General features: G+C 42.2%; 1 protein-coding gene across 9 annotated transcripts in view; it reads left to right on the forward strand.

Annotated features, from left to right (window-relative positions):
- Nucleotides 1–21,149, forward strand: part of MTHFD1L (methylenetetrahydrofolate dehydrogenase (NADP+ dependent) 1 like) — a 236,490-nt gene that overhangs the window by 13,003 nt on the left and 202,338 nt on the right. For 6 of the 9 annotated variants that reach the window (XM_031012156.3, XM_055390853.2, XM_055390850.1 and 3 more), the window contains exons 5-7: nucleotides 4,233–4,357; nucleotides 7,107–7,207; nucleotides 9,305–9,444. In XM_031012156.3, coding sequence (XP_030868016.2) covers nucleotides 4,233–4,357; nucleotides 7,107–7,207; nucleotides 9,305–9,444 — 366 coding nt within the window. The remainder of the gene's footprint in view (nucleotides 1–4,232; nucleotides 4,358–7,106; nucleotides 7,208–9,304; nucleotides 9,445–21,149) is intronic. The other 3 variants (XM_031012157.3, XM_055390851.1, XM_063707954.1) reach the window with 1 other exon arrangement.

Below are 21,149 nucleotides of genomic sequence, written 5' to 3' on the forward strand. Positions count from 1 at the left end.
GAAGTGTATTTTTCTGGGACATGAATAAAGTTTGGAAGTAGGCAGTCCCTGGTTGGTGATATCACCAAGTCGTAGGAGCTCAGGCTCCTGTCCCTCTGCTCTGCCGCCTTTGTGGTTTGGTTAACAAGCACTTTGTTCTGATTGATCAGTGAGGCCCAGCAGGTCTGCTAGTCATTTGTGAGACAAAGAATGGGAATTTGTAGAGTTTGTATCTGGCCTTGTGCTATGTAAACAAGGGGGCATTGGTGAGTGTTATTTGAGTCCTATGGAGAAGAGCAGTTCTTTGCAGTACACAGAGGGTGCAGGGATTTGTTAACCTTCCCTCTTTTCCAGGATCACAGGGCTCAGGTAAAGTTCGTTGTCACCAAGAAGAAAAAGGAAGGACAAAGACAGGCCCCTGCTGTCTTTAAAGACATTTCCTGAAAGTCACAGTTCTACATCCTTTCCGTTGTCCCCTACCTAGTTGCCTGGCCAACTGCAAGGGAGGCTGGAGGAAGTGTAGTTTTTATACCAGGAAGCCTTAGATCATTTATTAGCAAGCTAAAAACCAAGAGTTTATTACTAAGAAGAGAAAGGAAACTATATACTGGGCGATAAGTGTTTGCCACACTTGCCATTGTAGCGTGGTACAAATATGAAGTGTTAAATATGTAACAAATACCTATGATACCAGCAGTGACAGCATGCAAAGGAAGTTGTTGTTCATTTGCACGATACCCACTGTCTGCAGCAGAATTTGCTTTTCTTTCTTTTTTTTTTTTTTTTTTGAGATGGAATCTCGCTCTGTCAGGCTGGAACGCGGTGGTGCAATCTTGGCTCACTGCAACCTCTACCTCCCGGGTTCAAGTCATTCTCCTGCCTCAGCCTCCCAAGTAGCTGGGATTACAGGCGCCCGCCACCATGCCTGGCTAATTTTTTGTATTTTTAGTAGAGACAGGGTTTCATCATGTTGACTAGGCTGGTCTTAAACTCCTGACCTCTCAGGTGATGGCCTGCCTCTGCCTCCCAAAGTGCTGGGATTACAGGTGTGAGCCACTGCGCCCAGCTGGAATTTGCTTTTCTTTAGGTTGTTTTGCCACTGGTGTTTTTTTTTTTTTTTTTTTTTCCTGAGACGGAGTCTCACTCTGTCACCCAGGCTAGAGTCCAATGGCGCAATCTCCGCTCACTGCAACTTCCACCTCCCATGTTCAAGTGATTCTCCCCGCTCAGCCTCCCAAGTAGCTGGGATTACAGGCACCCGCCGTTATGCCCAGCTAATTTTTGCATGTTTGTAGAGACGGGGTTTCACCATGTTAGCCAGGCCGTTCTTGAACTCCTGACCTCAGGTGATCTGCCCTCCCTGGCCTCCCAAAGCGCTGGGATTACAGGTATGAGCCACCTCACCTGGCCTTGCCACTGGTATTAATAGCCCTTGATTTTCGTCGTTGTTGTTTATAATTGACACATAATAATTGTGCATGTGTGTGGGGTACAGTGTGGTGTTTCAGTACTTGCATATGTTGTGTAATGATCAAATCAGGTTAGTTACATTCATCACCTAGAACGTTTATCATTTCTTTGTGGTGATAGCTTTCAAGATCTTTTCTAGCTGTCTGGAAATGTACAATACATTGTCATTAGCTGTAGTCACCCTATTATGTAAGAGAACACTGGAATTTATTCCTCCTATCTAAGTGTAACTTTGTACCTACCGATGGACCAACCTCTCCCCATTTCCCCTCCCCCATCCCTCTCCAGCCTCTGGTAACCACCATTCTATTCTCTATTTCTATGAGATCAGCTTTCCTAGATTGCACATGTAAGTGACATCCTATGATATTTGCCTTTCTGCACCTGGTTTATTTCACTTCATGTTATGTCCTCCAGGTTCATCCATGTTGCCACAAATGACAGGATTTCGTTCCTTTTTATGGTTGAATGATACTCCATTGTGTATACAAACCACACTTTCTTTATCCTCCATTAATGGGCACTTGGATTGGTTCCATCTCTTGGCTACTGTGAATAGTGCTGTAATAAACACGGGAATGCAGACGGCTTCTCAGCATAGCGGTTTCAGTTCCCATGCGTATATATCTAGTGGTGGGAATGGCTGGGTCATATGGTAGTTGTTTTTTTAATTTTGTGAGAAATCTTCATACTGTTTTCTCTAATGGCTATATTAATCTGCATTCCCACCAACAGTGTACAAGAGCTCCCCTTTCCACATATCCTCGCCAGCATTTGTTATTGTCATTTTTGATAATAGCCATTCTAGCTTGATATCTCATTGTGGTTTTGATTTGCATTTCCCTGATAATTAATGATGTTGAGTGTTTTGTCATATACCTGCCAATCATTTGTATGTCCTTTGGGAGATATCTGTTCACGTCTTTTGCACATTTTTTATTTGAATTATTTGTTTTTTTGTTGTTAAGTTATTTGAGTTCCTTATATATTCTGGATGTTAACCCCTTGTCGGACGCATACTTCGCAAATGTTTTCTCCCATTCTGTAGGTTGTCTCTGCTTTGTTGATTATTTGCTTTGCTATGAAGAATGTTTTTAGTTTGATATAATCCCACTTGTGTATTTTTGCTTTCGTTGCCTATTTTGTTGAGGTCCTATCCAAAAAAACCTTGTCCAGACCAATGGCATGAAGCATTTCCCCTGTGTTTTCTTCTAGTAGTTTTATGGTTTGAGAACTTATATTTAAGTCTTTAATTCCTTTTGAGTTTATTTTTATAGAAGTGAGCGATGAGGGCCTACTTTCATTCTTCTGCATGTGGATATCCAGTTTTCCCAGCGCTATTTATTGAAGAGGCTCTCTTTCCACAATGTGTGTTCTTAGTACCTTTGCCTTGACTTATTTTTTGATAAGGAATCATTTATTCCCTATTTTTCTTTGGGAAAATTCTAATAGAGTGAATTTGTAAGGTGTCATATTGAAAAAGAGTAGGTACCTTAATTTATTAGTTAAGATTTGTGTTGGCATTTGTTGCTTCTACCAAATGCTTGGTACAGGTGGCAATAGTTTCCTCGCTTCATTCTGGTCTCTGCTTGGACATCGTGGCCTCTGACCACCCCTCCACCTATCATCACTCTGTTAGCCTTTTACCCCACTGAACCTTTATTTTTCTGCATGTCATTTATTCTTTCCAGTGATTTTATTATTATTATTATTATTATTATTTGGAAGGGAGGAACTTCCCTCCTCCACTAGAGTATAAGATCCATGAGGACAGTTTTGTTTATAGCTGTATTTCCTTTACTTAGAACTGATACAGAGTAAGTGCTCAAACCATTTGTTGAATGAATGAAAGAATGCCGAATGAATGAGACAAAGCTTTCTTTGTGACTTTGTACCTCAAATGGTTTCCCCTGCCACTGCACAGGTAATGATTTTTGCTAGGCAATGAAACAAAAATGGTAAACCAACCCTTCCCCAGAGCCTCTGAGTGAGATCTATATGCAAAGATAAGTATCTTGTCACTTGTGAGCAAATATTTTTGTTAAGTGAGGTGAATCAGGATCTTATCTCCTGGCATGAAATAGACAGAGAGGACAAAGCATTGCTTATTTAGAGACACACCCAGACATTTATTAGCTTCTCAAAATGTAGCTTGGTCTTTTTCCTAAATAGTGAATTATTTTAGTGTTTCCCGTAAAAGGAGCTGTGCATGCTAAGAATTTTTCTAGCATAAGCCTTTGGAAAGGCTTCTTATGTGTCATTGAGGTCCAGATAACCCGAGGGCCTCTGTGACTGCTTGGACGTCATGATTAGTGAGCTGTGTTGAACACATTGTGTTTGAAACGCACAGGCTTAGCTGGGCCAGGTTGGAATGCTTCAGATTCATGCTTCCTGTCCTTCCTGAAAACTGGCAGTGTGTTTGGCTTAAAGTATGCTTGTTGACAGAGAAGTGTCCTTTGTCTATCTAAACCTTAATAGCTGTTGAGCTTTGGTTTTGTTCTGTTTTGTCTTTTTCTGGCACAGAGTAGAGCCATAGAAAGGCAGAGAAGTCACTAAAAAAATCAGCCACGCCTTTTAATTTTTTTTTTGAGCCTTGTACACATGATGAAAAGAAAAAAATAGGCTATTTATTATGCTTTACACCAAGTTTCCAACAAGGAGCAAAACAACAACAAACTATAACAGATGCATTTTCATGAATCCACTTTTTATATAAAGCTTCCTTTGTTGGGTCTCATTTTCACAAAACTAATTTTTATTTTGTTTTTTTGTTTTCTCTTTAGATTATAGATGAAATCTTAAAGATCAATGAAGATACCAGAGTACATGGCCTTGCCCTTCAGATCTCTGAGAACTTGTTTAGCAACAAAGTCCTCAATGCCTTGAAACCAGAAAAAGATGTGGATGGGTAAGAAAATAAAATCAAATGATCAACCTTTATGGCTAAATCACTTTTTCTATTGTGCCTGCTTTTATTTTTCTAAATTTCTTCTATTTATTTCAACTGTGTCAGTAATTGGATGAAAAAAATCATTTTAAATATTTCAGGAATCTATAGGATTTTTTTTTTTTTTGAGATGGAGTCTCGCTCTGTTGCCCAGGCTAGAGTGCAGTGGCATGATCTTGGCTCACCGCAACCTCCACCTCCTGGGTTCAAGCGATTCTCCTGCCTCAGCCTCCTGAGTAGCTGGGATTACAGGCATGCGCTACCATGCCTGGCTAATTTTTGTATTTTTAGTAGAGATGGGGTTTTACCATGTTGGCCAGGATGGTGTCTATCTCCTGACCTTGTGATCCACTCGCCTCAGCTTCCCAAAATGTTGGGATTACAGGCGTGAGCCACCGTGTCTGGCCATCTGTAGCCTTTTAAAATTCTGCATGCAAAAGTTACATATTTTGGAAAATACATCAGCCCTTTTATAGTGCTTCAGTGCCATATGATCTTACACCATCAGATTCATTTAATAAATTCCGGTCTGACTTATACAATCTTTAGCCAGCTCTATTCTTCTAATAGTCTTTTCCTTGGTAATTCTACCAGACCAGAGAAAAAAACTTAGAAACCTGATTCCCCAGCAGTACCATATTCTGTCTTAGTCCCAGGCCAGTTGAGAAAAGCAAAATAAATACTTTTCTTAATGACACAAGGTTTTATTTGAAATTTGGAGGGGAACATCATAACTATTGGGTGCTGTAATGTTGGGCTGTGATTCATGTCATGGAGTGACATAAGCTTCATAGAACAAAGGATACCGGCCGTCTCCAGTGGGGGATAAGCATGCTTCCTGGGGATTAAAACCCCATTTTCCTCCATGGAAATATAGGAAGTGTTTTGTACTGTGGCCAAAAAGAACACAATGTGTTTATGGTTATAGGTTGTAAGCAGATTTATAAAGTTAGATTCCAGATCCGGTAGACCCTGCAGGGGCTGGATGGGGAGGCTACCACCTTCCTGAGACACCCAGCAATCTTCCATTCCAGCCTTTTATTGTGACTTGAGTAGACCCAAACACAGGCTGAAAAGGTGTCATGAACACCTCCAGTCCTGGCTGGGCACAGTGGCTCACACCTGTAATCCTAGCACTTTGGGAGGCCAAGGCAGGAGGATCTCTTGATCTCAGGAGGTCAAGACCAGCCTGGACAACATAATGAGACCTCGTCTCTATTTTTTTTTTTTTTTTTGAGACAGAGTCTCACTCTGTTGCCCAGGCTGGAGTGCAGTGACACGATCTCGGCTCACTGCAAGCTCTGCCTCCCGGGTTCACACCATTCTCCTGCCTCAGCCTCCCGAGCAGCTGGGACTACAGGCGCCCGCCACCACACCTGGCTAATTTTTTGTACTGTTAGTAGAGACGAGGTTTCACCGTGTTAGCCAGGATGGTCTCGATCTCCTGACCTCGTGATCCGCCTGCCTCGGCCTCCCAAAGTGCTGGGATTACAGGAGTGAGCCACCACGTGCCTGGCCCCTTGTCTCTATTTTTAAGTAAATAATTAAACATTTTTTTAAAAACCAACAATCTCCAGTCCTGTCGTAGACTAACTGTAAAAGGAGAAGAAGCACTAATCAATGAGAAAACTTTCAGAACTTGAAGGTCCTAGGGCATAGTTTCAAGTCTTTCATAAAAGGAGAGGAATTCATGCTGAGGCCCAGCCAGGAAAAACCAACCAAACAACAACAACAGAGAGTAAAAGGAGAAATTACGAAAATGGTTCTAAATGTCTCCATTCTGTTACTGAGATTGACGTGCTCAGTTTAGGCTAGATAGCTGTGGAATGTTTTGTCCTAGATTTGAACAGGGAAAGGCACAGAACCCTTCAGAAGTGTGTGGTCACTCATTTTTTCCACTGCCCCCCACCCCGACTTCTCAAGGAGATAAATATCGAGGTCAAGTTGAAATCAGACCTGTGACCTGTGCCTCAATCCCAGGTCTTACTGGGTCACTCCAGATTTATAGGATTGGTTCTGGGTTTTGAGTGGACTGCAGGACCATGCTGCTGTGTAACTCTAGGATGCTAGTCCATTGGGGTCCATTGAAAGGAGCTCCCTGGAGTTGCGAAGTGAAGCCCTGTATGGCTTTAGGCTGTGTCCTGGTATATTGGCAGAACCGGAACATCCAATGTCAGGGCCAGGGTGAAGTTTCCTAAGGTACTGCCTTAGAATTTTCTAAGACCTTTATTGAATGGCCTTTATTGCCTGCTTTCTCTTTAATTCATTTTTTATGGGTTTTTTTTTTTTTTGAGATGGAGTCTCGCTCTGTTGCCCAGGCTGGAGTGCAGTGGCATGATCTCAACTCACTGCAACCTCTGCCTCCCAGGTTCAAGCGATCCTCCTGCCTCAGCCCCCTAGTAGCTGGGATTACAGGCACGTGCCATCACGCCCAGCTACCTTTTGTATTTTTAGTGGAGTCGAGGTTTCGCCATGTTGGCCAGGCTAGTCTCGAACTCCTGACCTCATGTGATCCACCCGCCTCAGCCTCCCAAAGTGCTGGGATTACAGGCGTTAGCCACCATGCCTGGTCCTCTTTAATTCATTTTTATGTATTCTGTCTATCAAACATTGACTTGGATGTTATTTGGGGTTAATATATGTACATTAAATGTGAGTGATTTTTTTGGCCGGGCTTTGACTTAACCTACTCCTTTATTTTCTGATTCAGAGTAACAGACATAAACCTGGGGAAGCTGGTGCGAGGGGATGCCCATGAATGTTTTGTTTCACCTGTTGCCAAAGCTGTAATTGAACTTCTTGAAAAATCAGGTAGGATGCTCCTTGAGAAATGCCGCTGATTTCTATTTATTGGTATTTACATTATTTTTAATAAGGATTTGTTTGGGGAAGAATTAAAAAATTTTTTTATTATTATTCTGATAGCCTTTTAGGATGTTTCTAGAAGATTGTAATTGAACATAGAAGTGATATTTCACGTTGACTTTTTTTATTTTTCTCATCTTTTGGGAGATACAAATGAATACCTAGAAACTTTTTCTGGTAAGACCATCTTATAAATTAAAAGAGAAATTAGTAGAGATAAATGATTAGCCCTGTTTTAAACATGCTCAGTTTCTCTCACGAAACAGTCAAAATAACCACAGTAAAATATGCTTCCAGTTTCAGCTTACTAAATCTGTCAATATGTAGCCTTAGATAAGACTTACATTGAAGACTTAAATGAGGCCAGGCACAGCGGCTCATGCCTATAATCTCAGTGCTAGGCGAGGCCAAGGCCAGAGGATCACCTCAGGCCAGGAGTTCGAGACCAGCCTGGGCAAACATACTGAGACCTTGTCTCTACAAAAAAAATTTAAAAATTAGCTGGGTATGGTGGTGTGCACGTGTAGTCCCAGCTGTGCTGGAGGCTCAGGCGGGAAGATCGCTTGAGCCCAGGAGTTTGAGGTTACAGTGAGCTGTGATTGCACCACTGCACTCTAGCCTGGGCAATATAGCAAGACCCTGCCTCAAAAAAAAAAAAAACAAAGAAGAAGAAGTCGTTAGATGTAGTTTAGGGCACAGGAGCCTAGGTTGGGATTTATTGGTGAGCAGCTTGCTTTTCAGTAGTCAGGACTTAATTTCCATTGTTGTCCCCTTGACTTGCCGTTTTTATGTCAGTGAAATAGAAATGAATATTTTCTCTTTCTTCATTATTAAGTTTAATGAGTAAATTACTACCAAGTATTTATATATTTAAGGGCTTTCTGAGAACATAAAGATTCAACTAATTGGGCCGGCGCAGTAGCTCACACCTGTAGTCCCAGCACTTTGTGGAGCCAAGGTGGGAGGATTGCTTGAGCCCAGGAGTTTGAGACCAGCTTGGGGAACATAGGGAGACTCCATCTCTACCAAAAAAAAATTTTTTTTTAATTAGCCAGGTGTGGTGACTTGTGCCTGTAGTCCCGGCTACTTGGGAGGCTGAGGTAGGAGAATGGCTGGAGCCTGGGAGGTCAAGGCTTCAGTGAGCTGTGATCACACTGCAGCACTCCATCCTGGGCAACAAGCAAGATCCTATCTGAAAAAAAAAAAAAAAAGAAAAGAAAAAATTCAACGAACTAAATCTTTTTCTCTACTCCAGTTTGAATAGAAATGAAGCAGATGCCCCTCCCTACCCCTGAACATCCAACAATCAAAGAAAAATTTCAAAAATATATGGCAAAGTTTTATTAAAAGGTTAACATTCAGGATATATGTGCTTTTTGGACAGTAATATTAAGCTCAAATCTATGAAATAATCCATATATACAGTGCTTTTTCATTACGTGGATTATCAAGATGAAGATTCTGAGCCACTTCATTAGAAAGTACTCAAAGAAAAGAGTAAATTAGGCTGGTGAGTTATAGTTACATATTGTGGAAAGAAATTCAGCAACAGGAATTGGAACCAAAAGGGTTTGAATAGAGAATTTTTGTTGATTATAACACCCCACTCCTAGTTCCTAGTCATTGTAGGTTGGTGCTGAGAAAGTTCAAGTTTTAAAAGGGTTTTTTGTTGTTGTTGAGACATTCTTGCTCTGTTGCCCAGGCTGGAGTGCAGTGGCGCGATCTTGGCTCACTGCAACCTCTGCCTCCCAGGTTCAAGTGATTTTCCTGCCTCAGCCTTCTAAGTAGCTGGGATTATAGGCATGTGCCATGACGCCTGGCTAATTTTCTATATTTTTAGTGGAGATGGGGTTTTACCATGTTGGCCAGGCTGATCCTGAACTCGTGACCTGAAGTGATCCGCCTGCCTCGGCCTCCCAAAGTGCTGGAATTATAGGCGTGAGCCACCACACCCAGCCTAAAAGGGTCTTTTTTTCTTAAGATAAAGTTCTTAAAGGAAGGATCTGAAGTTTTGAGTATAATATTGAATTTTCATTTGGTTAGTAGGTGTCAACCTAGATGGAAAGAAGATTTTGGTAGTGGGGGCCCATGGGTCTTTGGAAGCTGCTCTACAATGCCTGTTCCAGAGAAAAGGGTCCATGACAATGAGCATCCAGTGGAAAACACGCCAGCTTCAAAGCAAGGTAAATTTCATGTTGGAAACATACATCTTGAAGGCTTATGTTAGAACAGAAGAAAGTCTAGAAATGTATAAGCTAAGTGCTTAATTCAAGAAATTAGAGGAAGAAAATTGAATAGACTCATATCCATTAAAGACATTGAATGAGTCTACTCACCAGACAAACAAACAAGAAAAGGCAACAGGTGGTTTTACAAATGAGCTCTATCAAACAAAGAACAGATCATTCTAATACAATCCTTTTCTCCAGCAAATGGAAAAAGAAGGAACATGGCCTAACAGACTTTATGAGTGCCAAAACCAAACAAGGGCAAGATGCTAAAGGAAAATTAACAGGCCAGTTTCAGCTATGAATATAAATGAAATAATCATGAGCGAAATCTGAGAACACCAAATACAGCAGGAAGTAGGGTTTATTTTAGGATTTCCAGGTGATTGAACATGAGAAAATCTATCACTGTAATTCACCACATTATGATTAAAAACTAAATTCTCACCATAGTAAGTACAGAACAGTCATTTGGTAAATCTAATATGCATTATGACCTTTTGAAAGTAATTATAATTTTGATGAAAATTATTAAGAAGACCCATATAAAAGCAGAGGTATCATCTTCACGGAGAAGATGCAATATCTTAAAGATACTGATCGTCTGCAAATTATAAGTTCCTGACATATTTTTTGTAGAATTTGACAATCTGATTCTGAAATCCAAATGGAAGCATAAAGGACAAAGAGAGTCAAGACAATTTCGTGAAAAAACTAGGTGGGAGACATTCCCAACCACACAGTGTGGATTATTATGCACTTACAGTAATTAGGATAATATGGTAGACAAACAGACGATCGGAACAGAAGAAAGTGGAAATTTATGCATATATGGAAGCTTGAGAGCAGGTACCGCAGATCAGTGGGGAAAAGATTAACTATTAAAGGCCGGGCGTGGTGGCTCATGCCTGTAATCCCAGCACTCTGGGAGGCTGAGGCAGGCAAATCACTTGAGCTCAGGAGTTTCAGACCAGCCTGGCCAATATGGTGAAACACCGTCTCTACTAAAAATACAAAAAAATTAGCCGGGCGTGTCGGCGCAAGCCTGTAATCCCAGCTACTCGGGAAGCTGAGGCAGGAGAATCGCTTGAACCCGGGAGGCAGGGGTTGCAGTGAGCCGCGATCGTGCCACTGCACTCCAGCCTGCGCGACAGAGTGAGACTCTGTCTCAAAAAAAAAAAAAAAAAAGCTAAAACATTAACTATTAAAAATGATGCTGACTTAACTAGTTATGTATATGAGTCTAGCATAGGATTACTAACCTGATACTACATATAAAAATCACTTCTATATTAAAATACCTAAATGTGGAAAGCAAAACTGTAAAACTTATAGAAAAAAATATAGGCGTATGCATTTAAGAGGTTGGCATTGGAAGGATAGCTTAAGAGACCCCAAAAGCACAGATTGCTAAAGAAAAGGTATATAAATCTGACTGCATCCAAATTTTTAAAAACCCCAAAGTTTTTCTTTCTGAAAAGAAGTTCTTAAAAAAGTGAAAAGACAGCTATAGTGTAGAAGATATTTACAACAAACATTTAGCCAATAATTAGTATCTTATAAAAGATTCCTACAAATCAGTGAGACAAAGACAATCTGTTAGAAAAATGGACACATGACAGGCCACTAACAGGTGAGGAACCTGAGGTTTAAAAGACACGTGGAAAGCTGTCTGGTTTCCTGCTGTTTTTGCTCACCAGTCATATTGGCAGTAGGTAAAAAGTGCCAGTTAGCCATATTGACAAATGTCTGGAGCTATGGGAATTCATATATTGCTGGCGGGAGTTTAAATTTGAAATAGGCATTTCGGAAAGCAGTTTAATGGAGTTTGAGCTACTCTTTGACCCAGGAATTTCACTCTAAATATATATGGTATGGCCAGGCACGATAGCTCACCCCTGTAATTCCAGCACTTTGGGAGGCTGAGGCAGGCAGACCACCTGAGGTTGGGGTTTCAAGACCAGCCCGACCAACATGGAGAAACCCCATCTCTACTAAAAATATAAAATTAGCCGGATGTGGTGGCACATGCCTGTAATCCCAGCTATTCAGGAGGCTGAGGCAGGAGAATTGCTTGAACCCAGGAGGCAGAGGTTGCGGTGAGCCGAGATCACACCATTGTACTCCAGCCTGGGCAACAAGAGTGAAACTCCGTCTCAAAAAAATAATAATAATAATAAAAAGTGTATATATATGTGTGTGTGTGTATATATATATATATATATATATATATATATATATATATATATAAAATAGACAAAACTTGCCCATATATATACAAAGGTGTGTTTACAAATGGTCAGAGCAGCATGTTTATAGTGCAAAAAGTTTTGTTTGTTTGTTTGTTTAAGACAGAGGGGCAGTGGTGGTTCTGTGGGTCTTGGCCCCTTTCTGCTGTCAGGGCTGAGTTGGCTCCATGAGTTGGTGAAAGCGGTATCTAGCCAGGTGCAAGGGAGACGGGCAGGATTTCGCCTTCACTGATGGGCAGGCCAGCGGTCCCCTGTGGAACGGTGACTATTGAATATTGAGAGGACAGTATCCCTCCCTGAGCATCTTCTGGAGCTTGATGACCACTAGGGAATGTATCTGAGTCACGCGCACCAAATATGTTACCGGTGGCAGCTATTCGAGTTATCCCGAGTTCGTGCTGGTGTATCTGTACAGTTCTGCAGCAACTTCAGCTCTTGCCTCCTCGGAAGAAAGAATTGGACTGAGGGCCATAAGGCAGAAGGAGAGACTGAGGCAAGTTTCAGAGCAGGATGGAAAGTCTAGCAAAAAGCTCTAGAACAGTAAGGAAAGGAAAGAAGGAAAGTATAACTTGGAAGAGAGCCAAGCAGGCCACTTGAAAAACCAAGTGCACCACAACAAGTATTTAAACAGTGATCTAAATGCCCATCAGGGTGAATGGATAAATCAGTATAGTTGCATGTAGAGTATGCATAGACATAGTTCATAAAACAATGATATACAAGCAGTGAAAATTAATAAACTAGAGCTGTAGACAGCAACATGTTTTTTTGTTTTGTTTTTTGTTTGTTTGTTTTTTTGAGACGAAGTCTCCCTCTATCCCCCAGGCTGCAGTGCAGTGGGGCGAACTCGGCTCACTGCAACCTCTGTCTCCTGGGTTCAAGTGATTCTTCTGCCTCAGCCTCCTGAGTAGCTGGGACTACAGGTGTGCGCCACCATGCCCAGCTAATTTTTGTATTTTTAGTAGAGACAGGGTTTCACCATGTTGGCCAGGCTGGTCTGGAACTCCTGACCTCAGGTGATCCACCCACCTCGACCTCCCAAAATGCTGAGATTACAGGCATGAGCTACCGCGCCCAGGCTGGAAGAATTTTTTAAAACACTGTTCAGTGAACAAAAACCCAAGTTGCAGAAGGATGTATTTCATACGACACCATTTATATGTGTCTGAAAGCAACACAACATATATATATGTAATCTAATACATACATACATATAATATGTATTATATATAATCCTTATATGTATAGAATCTTAATATATATATTTAGGTCAGGACATTTAGATCACTGTTTAATATATATATTAGGATTATATATAATATATATTATATTATTACGTGTTAATTATATAATCCTAATATATATATTAGGATTCCATGCAAATGAAGTAAAAATATAAAGAAATAATGCAAACTACGAACCAAATCCGAAAAGCATTTATTGAGGCAAGGGTGTGGATATAGATGGAAAGGAAACCTAGACACCTTCATGCCTTTTTTCTTAAACTGGGCAATAGGTGTTGTCTAGGTATGTTAGGTTATTGTTTTCCATTTTTATGTCTGAAATGATTGTTTTTCATTTTAAAAAATGATGGTACAGCTCACAGATCTAAAGCAAAGTGAAGTTTTAAATGAATGCATTAAGTACAATCAGTAACTACAGAATGTGATCTAAAAATACATGTTCCTCATGTTGCAGGGTGAGAATGGAAATGAGGAGTAAATTGTAATTGTGCCAGGGAAGCCAGGTGTCTCAGCAGATTTGGAATCTTTGCATGGCAGGTGGATCTAATTTATGTAATGCTTGGGTTAAGACAGCTCAGGAAGGCAGCCTTGCAATGAAACCTGAACCTGTGTGCGTTTTTAGCAGTCACCACATGGTGGCAGCCTATCCAAGAAAATTCAAGGGCAATATTTTGCACTTGAGAGCCCAGAAATTTTGATTTGGAAGCTCAGTGGAAGAGGAAAATAAACCGTGCCCTGCACTGAACAGCTGTGGTGAAGAGAGAAAATACCTTCCTTGGCAATTGAATGTTTTCGCAGCTGTCACAGATACTTTTGCTAGTTGTATCTGTATTTTTGAAAAACAAAGACACTTTTCAAAGTACTTTTTTATTACGGGAATAAATCACCTCGTCTCTGTACTTTGGGATGAATCTCATCCGAACTTTCAGAACGATTAAGTGGCTTCACTTTCTGGAGAATCTGGTCATTGGGTAACATTCTTGTTTTCATATGGACCAGAAGGTTCTCTTTCATAGTTGATGTTGCACACACGTTTTTTTCCCTAAGTCCTTGGTATTTATAGTGGCACCATTGCGAATGTTAGAGGCTATCAACTTTCATTCTTATTATTGCTTCATCTTTGTAGCCAAAAATATGGGAAGAAATGTTCATAGCCCCGCCCCATACTTGTCCCCCTCTACCTGGCCTACCTACCTACATCAGGCTCCTGTCCCACCACAAATGACAGCCTGTGTCTTTCATGTTAGCAGCTAGTCTTTCATTAGCCACATACTTCCCCGTAACCCATATGCCTCCCTGTGTCTGCCTGACGTTTGAATTGTCACTATTCTGTTGTTGTATTTTTACAAGAAGAATGTATGGGGCAGAAACCCCTTGCCATTCATTTCCTGAGTAGGAATTCTAGCCTTCCTTGGAGTCGTGGTAATATGGAGACATGGTAATATGTGGATTGTACCACTCAATGGCTGTCTGGAGGCGACAGTGGTGCAAAAAGCCACCTAGGCATGGGTTAGTGTCCTGGGGCACCCAATCAGGACAGGACACCTGGCACACCCTTGGAAAAGCTTCACTGTGAAAAACACTGGAAGTAAAAATTTTAACAACAGATAGGGATTTTTTTCCCCTTGAGACAGAGGCTCACTCTGTTACCCAGGCTGGAGTGCAGTGGCGCGATCTCGGCTCACTACAACCTCTGCCTCATGGGTTCAAGAGATTCTCATGCCTCAGCCACCTGAGTAGCTGGGATTACAGGCGAGCACCACCATGCCTGGCTAATTTTTATATTTTTAGTAGAGATGGAGTTTCGCCATGTTGGCCAGGCTGGTCTCGAACTCCTGACCTCAAGTGATCCACCCACATGGCCCTCTCAAAGTGCTGGAATTATAGGCCTGAGCCACTGTGCCTGGCCCAGATGGGGATTTTTGTTGCCCAGCTTAATCAACCAAGAATAAAAGTGCATTTTAAGATTATAATCTATTTAACTTCTCCTTATTGGCAATGGTAAAAGAGTTAAGGAAAAAAGAGAATAAGTTTAGGATTATGGCTACTAAGTAGAAGGACGTTATCTTTGACGGGCATTTCTGTTGTGCTTATTTGTACCTGACATGGAACAAGACCCCCCCATCCCCTCAACACATACCTGCTGTGGGACATCTGGCTAGAGATTTCCAAAGCTGAGGGTGAAAGGTTTGGGCATCGGGTGTGACTGTGTAACACTAGAGTTCTATCTACCATCTCTTAAACTACAGGTAGTCTTACTGGTGTGGGCTGACCTTCCGGTTATCAGGCAGCCTGCTGCAGCCACTAGAAACTGCCTTTGAAGGTTTCCAGTCCGGCACAACATTTGTGTTCTCATTAAACAGTAGAGCATAGGCTTTGGGGACACACAGCTCTGGGCTCAAGCCTTAGCTGTTGCTGCTCTGAGCCTGTTTCCTCGCGTAGAAAGGTAATCATAATACTCCCTACTTTATGGGGCAGTTGTGGGAATGGAATTAAATGCTAATGTGGGCCGGGTGCAGTGGTTCACGCCTGTAATCCCAGCACTCTGGGAGGCTGAGGAGGGCAGATTGCTTGAGCCCAGGAGTTTGAGACCAGCCTGGCAACATGGCGAAACTCCATCTCTAAAAAAGTACAAAAATTAGCCAGGCGTGGTGGCTGTAGTCCCAGGTACATTGGAGGCTGAGGTGGGATGATCACCTGAATCTGGGGAGGTCGAGGTTGCAGTGAGCTGAGATTGCACCACCGCACTCCAACCTGGAGTGCAGGCTGGAGGAAAAGAAATATATGGGTCAATTAGGCAAATGTGGGTCAGTTAGGCAAATCACTCAAATCGTAAGTAGATATACTAGTAAAATAGTGTGACTTAGGGTCCTTCACTGGAAGCCTGGTATCACATGCTTCCATTGTGTGGGTGGGGGAAGGAGAGAGTGTCTCCAGCTCTCTGTCTGTGAGGTCTCCCAGCAGAATATTGGCTAAGGGAGTGAAACCAAAAGCAAGACTACCATGAGACAACGTTCCAGAGAGAGGAGGGACTAACCAGAGCAGGTGCCCAGCTTTGCCCAGTCAGGCTCATCTTCCAGTCCTCAGTAGATTATTATCAACTTTAAGTGATGTCACAGACTCCCTTCCTCCAAAGCTGTGGACCTCTTCCTTCCCATGCGTCTTGTTACTTGGAAGTCACTCTACTTCCAAACATGTCGGCTGGAGATCCCTGGTGGGCCAGTTACTACTTTCAGGCTCTGTAGGTTTAAAGAATAGTTATATCCAGTTAGTTACAAATAGAAATTGATCCTTTCTCTGTCCGTCTGTCTAAACGGAAGGATATTCTGTGGACACTGATTAGGTATAAAATCTCCACGGAGCCTGAGCATGAAGAATTGAACTTCTTAGGGTTCCACAGAAACCAGAATAGACTTCTGTGTTTGGTAGCTTTGTAACTTACGCCCGTTGAGGTGTACGGTTGAAAATTGAGAATAAATTTCCTGTTCTGTTTCTGAGCATCTTTTCCAGGCTTGGAGATGCATTGAGCATTTCCACGGAGACCCTAGAGGTGGGGAGGGGAAGAACGCCTGGGCATTTGTCCAAATTAGCCATATGCTGTGGAGTGTCACGTGTCAGGAAGCCAAGGCACTGGAGCTAGTGTTTTTGGGCAGGGCTAGGGAACCCCCTGCCTTTCCTCCACCCAAACGCAGGCCCCCACACCCAGCGTCCTGGGCCCTGCAGGGGAATGACACTGTTGGTTTCACTGTCAGGAATGAGCCTAGATTTGGAGGTAACCTCTTCCTGACCCCGATGATTTCACTCTGATGCCAAAACCAGTCTGAAGTGGGTGCGGTTTTGCATTTGGTGTTTACAAGGTGGAGTGGTGCCCTCTGCACGGAAGGGAGAGGTGGGCAGGTACGGCAGGGCCCTGCTCCCTCGGGAGTCTCCTCTGAACCTGTGGTTAGGGCACAGCTGGACAATGCTGAAATGGTCTCCAGCTGGGAGATGAGGTAAACCTCAGCTGCATGCCGAAGAAATAACCTAGAAATCAGAGAACCGTTTTATTTTGTTTTTCTCAGAGGATCTCATTTCTCCCTCTCCTCCTGAGCACAGAAACCCTCAAAACTGGTATTCACAGAAGGAAAAAATATAGGTCTTTCACCTTTGAAGGATCAAAGTGTCTAGGGTTTTTTGTGTGTTTTTTTTTTTTTTTTTTTTTTTTTGAACAAAGCTGAACTATTACAAAGTCCTTTTCGGTTTAAATTTAGTGCATGGCATGGCTCATGAAAGACTTTTAAAAGTGAATTGGAAAATTCTAAATGTACTTGTATTATACATGTGAAAGGATGACTTCTTAAAAAAAGAATAATGTCTGTCCCAAACAGGAGAAGGAAGGAACTCTAGCTTTTAAACTGCACTACATTAGTGAGTTACATGACAATTCTCCTTTTAACAGGATGGAATGCACTTAAAGCAGTAATGTGCTATGGTGACAGTAATGACAGACAATGTTAATTGACAGAATGGCTACTGTGAACCAGGCACTGTCTTGTACTCCTGTTATCTCAGTGGTCTTCACACTTATTCTGTTAGGCAGGACTATCATCCTCCCCACATTACAGATGAGGAAACTGAGGCTTAGAGAGGAGACTTTGCAAAGATCATGTGATTAAAAAATGGTAGAGGTGGCAAAACAGCCTGTGTTTTTAACACTGTCCTATGTCAGCTCTTATTCCAGATCATCACATAAAGTCTAATCTCTAATCTTGAAAACCAAAAAGCACCTGCCACCTCAGATAAGCGAGACCAAGACCCTAGACATTCGACTTGTGTTGAATTCACTCTTATTTTATTTTGATGTTTGTAATCCCAGAGCCATACTTGTTAAGAGAGTTGAGCTGAAGTAGAGTGAATGCTGTCCCCTCCCTGAGGCCTGGGGCTCATCATCAGCTATCCAGGCTCCCCTTTCAGAGGGGATGGTGAGCACCTTCGGAGAGGGCAGGGATGGACACACAAGACAGCCTCGGTTATGTGAGTTCATCCCCTCCCCTGCCTGCTGTGGGTGAGATGGAGAAAAAAGCACTGGACCCTCCTGGGCATCACAGCCTCGTACTTAGCGAGTGGCTGAGGTCATCAGTAGCCCAGGTCATCAGTAGTGTGGAATTAAGTGCACTGAATAGTGTTGGCCCCTGAGCTTTGTTTGACAGATTTAGGGGGTCAGCTCACCACTTTCCCCTCTTGCTTCTGTCTGATCATTGCTCTATTTGTTAATACCAAGGAAGAAGGTAAATAGAACTTTTTAGAAAGCCAAAAAAACTTTATTAGACTTTATGCCATTATACTTAGCAGTGTTGAGGGAAGGATTTGTGAGACGATATATTCAAACTAATGGGCATGAGACCAAGAAGGGGCTGTGTGGCGGGCGTGGTGGCTCACACCTGTAACCCCAGCACTTTGGGAGGCCAAGGCAGGTGGATCACGAGGTCAGGAATCGAGACCATCCTGGCTAACACGGTGAAACCCTGTCTCTACTAAAAAAAAAAAGTACAAAAACAAAATTAGCAGGGTGTGGTGGCGGGCACCTGAAGTCTCTGCTACTCGGGAGGCTGAGGCAGAAGAACGGCATGAACCCAGGAGGCGGAGCTTGCAGTGAGCCGAGATCGCGCCACTGCACTCCAGCCTGGGCAATAGAGTGAGACTCCATCTAAAAAAAAGCCGGTGGAGGGGGGTGGGCCCATGTAATTAACAGACTGATTGGTCTTAGGTGGTTCAGAATTTAAGCTGAGAAATTAAGATTGAGAAGAAATGATGTATTGTCGTTATATCAAATATGTGAGTAAAAACATAATTAAAACACTATCTATCTCCAGTTTTCCCGACATTACCTCCCTTTTATGATGCCCTTCCTGTACCTTATTAGGCAAAATATTCTAATTTCAGTCTCATTGGATTATGTTCTAAATGTTTGAAGGTTGGTCTGAACATGGAATGTATTTTCTCATAGATATAATAGTATAAACGGTGTTAGGGTCATGGGGTTGCGAAGCCAGTTCCACTACAGTGGAATCATATTGACTTGCTTTCCGATTTTTCTGTGGGAAACTTCGTCTGGAGCTTTAATGCACTTCTTAGCTATGGGGTAAGTTTCAGCCTCCATGACGCTTGTGTTACTTTGTAGTCACCTGTGGCCAACCACAAATAAATCTTTGTGGTCATCAGGGGCCAGTGAAGTGTATACTGCACAAAAGAGAGCCTACCCCAATTCTGGAAGAAGGGCTGCAGGCCTGTGTCCCACAAAGAACAGGCAGGAAGCATCACCTTCAGCCCACTGGCAGCAGGTCATCTCCCATTTGCTTTTCTGCACTATCAGCAGAGTCTGGCTTCCTTTTCCACCCCTTCTCCAATGTGAATGCTTTTTAAGGACGTGGAATTAGAATTTAAAAAAAAAATTTTTTTGAGACAGAGTTTTGCTCTTCTCGCCCAGGCTGGAGTGCAATGGTTCAATCTCAGCTCACCACAATCTCCGCCTCCCAGGTTCAAATGATTCTCCTGCCTCAGCCTCCTGAGTAGCTGGGATTACAAGCATGCGCCACCACGCCCAGCTAATTTTGTATTTTTAGGAGGCACAGAGTTTCTCCATGTTGGTCAGGCTGGTCTCGAACTCCTGACCTCAGGTGATCCACCCACCTCGGCCTCCCAAAGTGCAGGGATTACAGGCATGAGCCACCACGCCTGGCCAGTATTAGAATCTTTTAATGGGAACGTCTTAAACATAACCTATAACAATGAAGCACCTTATAATTGTGTGGAGATTTCCTTTTCATGGCTTTTCATATATGCCTCGCATTCACCCAGCAACCCTGCAAACTGGACGTTATACTCACCAGAGAGCCTTGACCCTGATTGTCACTGGCAAGGAGCAGTGTCTGGACTTGAACGCAGGTCGCAGGACTCCACTCATGGTGCTCTCCCCACTGCGCCTCAATTCCTCACTTTTCAAAGGAGGCAGCGGAAGCCCGGAGAGTTTCTCAAAGGAAACGGAATGCAGAAATCTGTCTGTGTGCAATGTGAGGCTCAGAACTGAAAACCATAAATGTCAGGAAATGCAAAGCAGAATTTTCTCCTGCAACGGCAGTTTGCATGAATATGAAGACGCTGTATGGATGAAAGTTTGTGGCTGCAGCATGAGCATAAATCCTCGGGGCTGCTGTTCGTCTAGGAGCCTGACTTGCCTGGTGTTGCCCTGAGAACTGCAACTTGAGCATTTCGTTAATTTTGTACTAGAGGAACCAAAATAAGGTATTTTGGTTCTAAGTCTTTGTCATGTGAAGGAAACTTCCCGTTACCACCCCCCATCTACATACACATTCTCTTTCTTAGCCCCACGTTTGAATTTTATGTTTTTCCTAAAGTATAGGGAAGATAATAATTATAATAATAATAATAATTATTATTATTATTATTATTATTATTATTTTCTTTTTGAGACGGAGTCTCGTTCTGTCACCAGGCTGGAGTGCAGGCGCGTGATCTAGGCTCACTGCAAGCTCTGCCTCCCAGGTTGAAGTGATTCTCCTGTGGAAGGGAATTATTTTTGATGAGTCATTAAAGTATATCCATTCCCAGAATGGTGCTGCATTTTTCCTTTTATCATCTGTCATGACTTTTTTAAGTGTGAAGCTTACTTCCAGAGGAATTGTCTTTTCCAGCATTTTGGACACAACTAAATATCTTTGATATTTTCTTCTCATATGTTGAGCAGTAAATTAAGTTGAATGGTGAAGTCAGAGGTGAACTTAGGAACATTTAGAAAAAGGAAGGTCATTTATTATTTTTCAGGGGAAAAGTTTGGTAGAAAAATGCTGTAATCCTAATTCCCAGATGTCCATTTGGCTTGTAGTCATTTTGATTTATGAAATAATCATAAGAAATGTCTTAAAATTTTAAAAGCCAATAATTTGTTCTACTAATCACAGATGAGAGTGGAAATAAAAGAAACACACCCAATTCCTGAAAGGAAAAAAATTCTCCCAGGATGAGATCACTGGGTGGACGTGAAGTGGGTAAAATACCTTTTGCTGCAATTGTCATCCCCTTATCTTGCCAAAGTATGACAACATCTGAATGAAGATGGTTTGATGTTCTTAGTTTAGAGTAGTTACACTATTATTTTAACATTCCTATT

The sequence above is a fragment of the Gorilla gorilla genome, chromosome 5, assembly GCF_029281585.2.
Source record: "Gorilla gorilla gorilla isolate KB3781 chromosome 5, NHGRI_mGorGor1-v2.1_pri, whole genome shotgun sequence".
NCBI classification, from domain to species: Eukaryota; Metazoa; Chordata; class Mammalia; order Primates; family Hominidae; genus Gorilla; species Gorilla gorilla.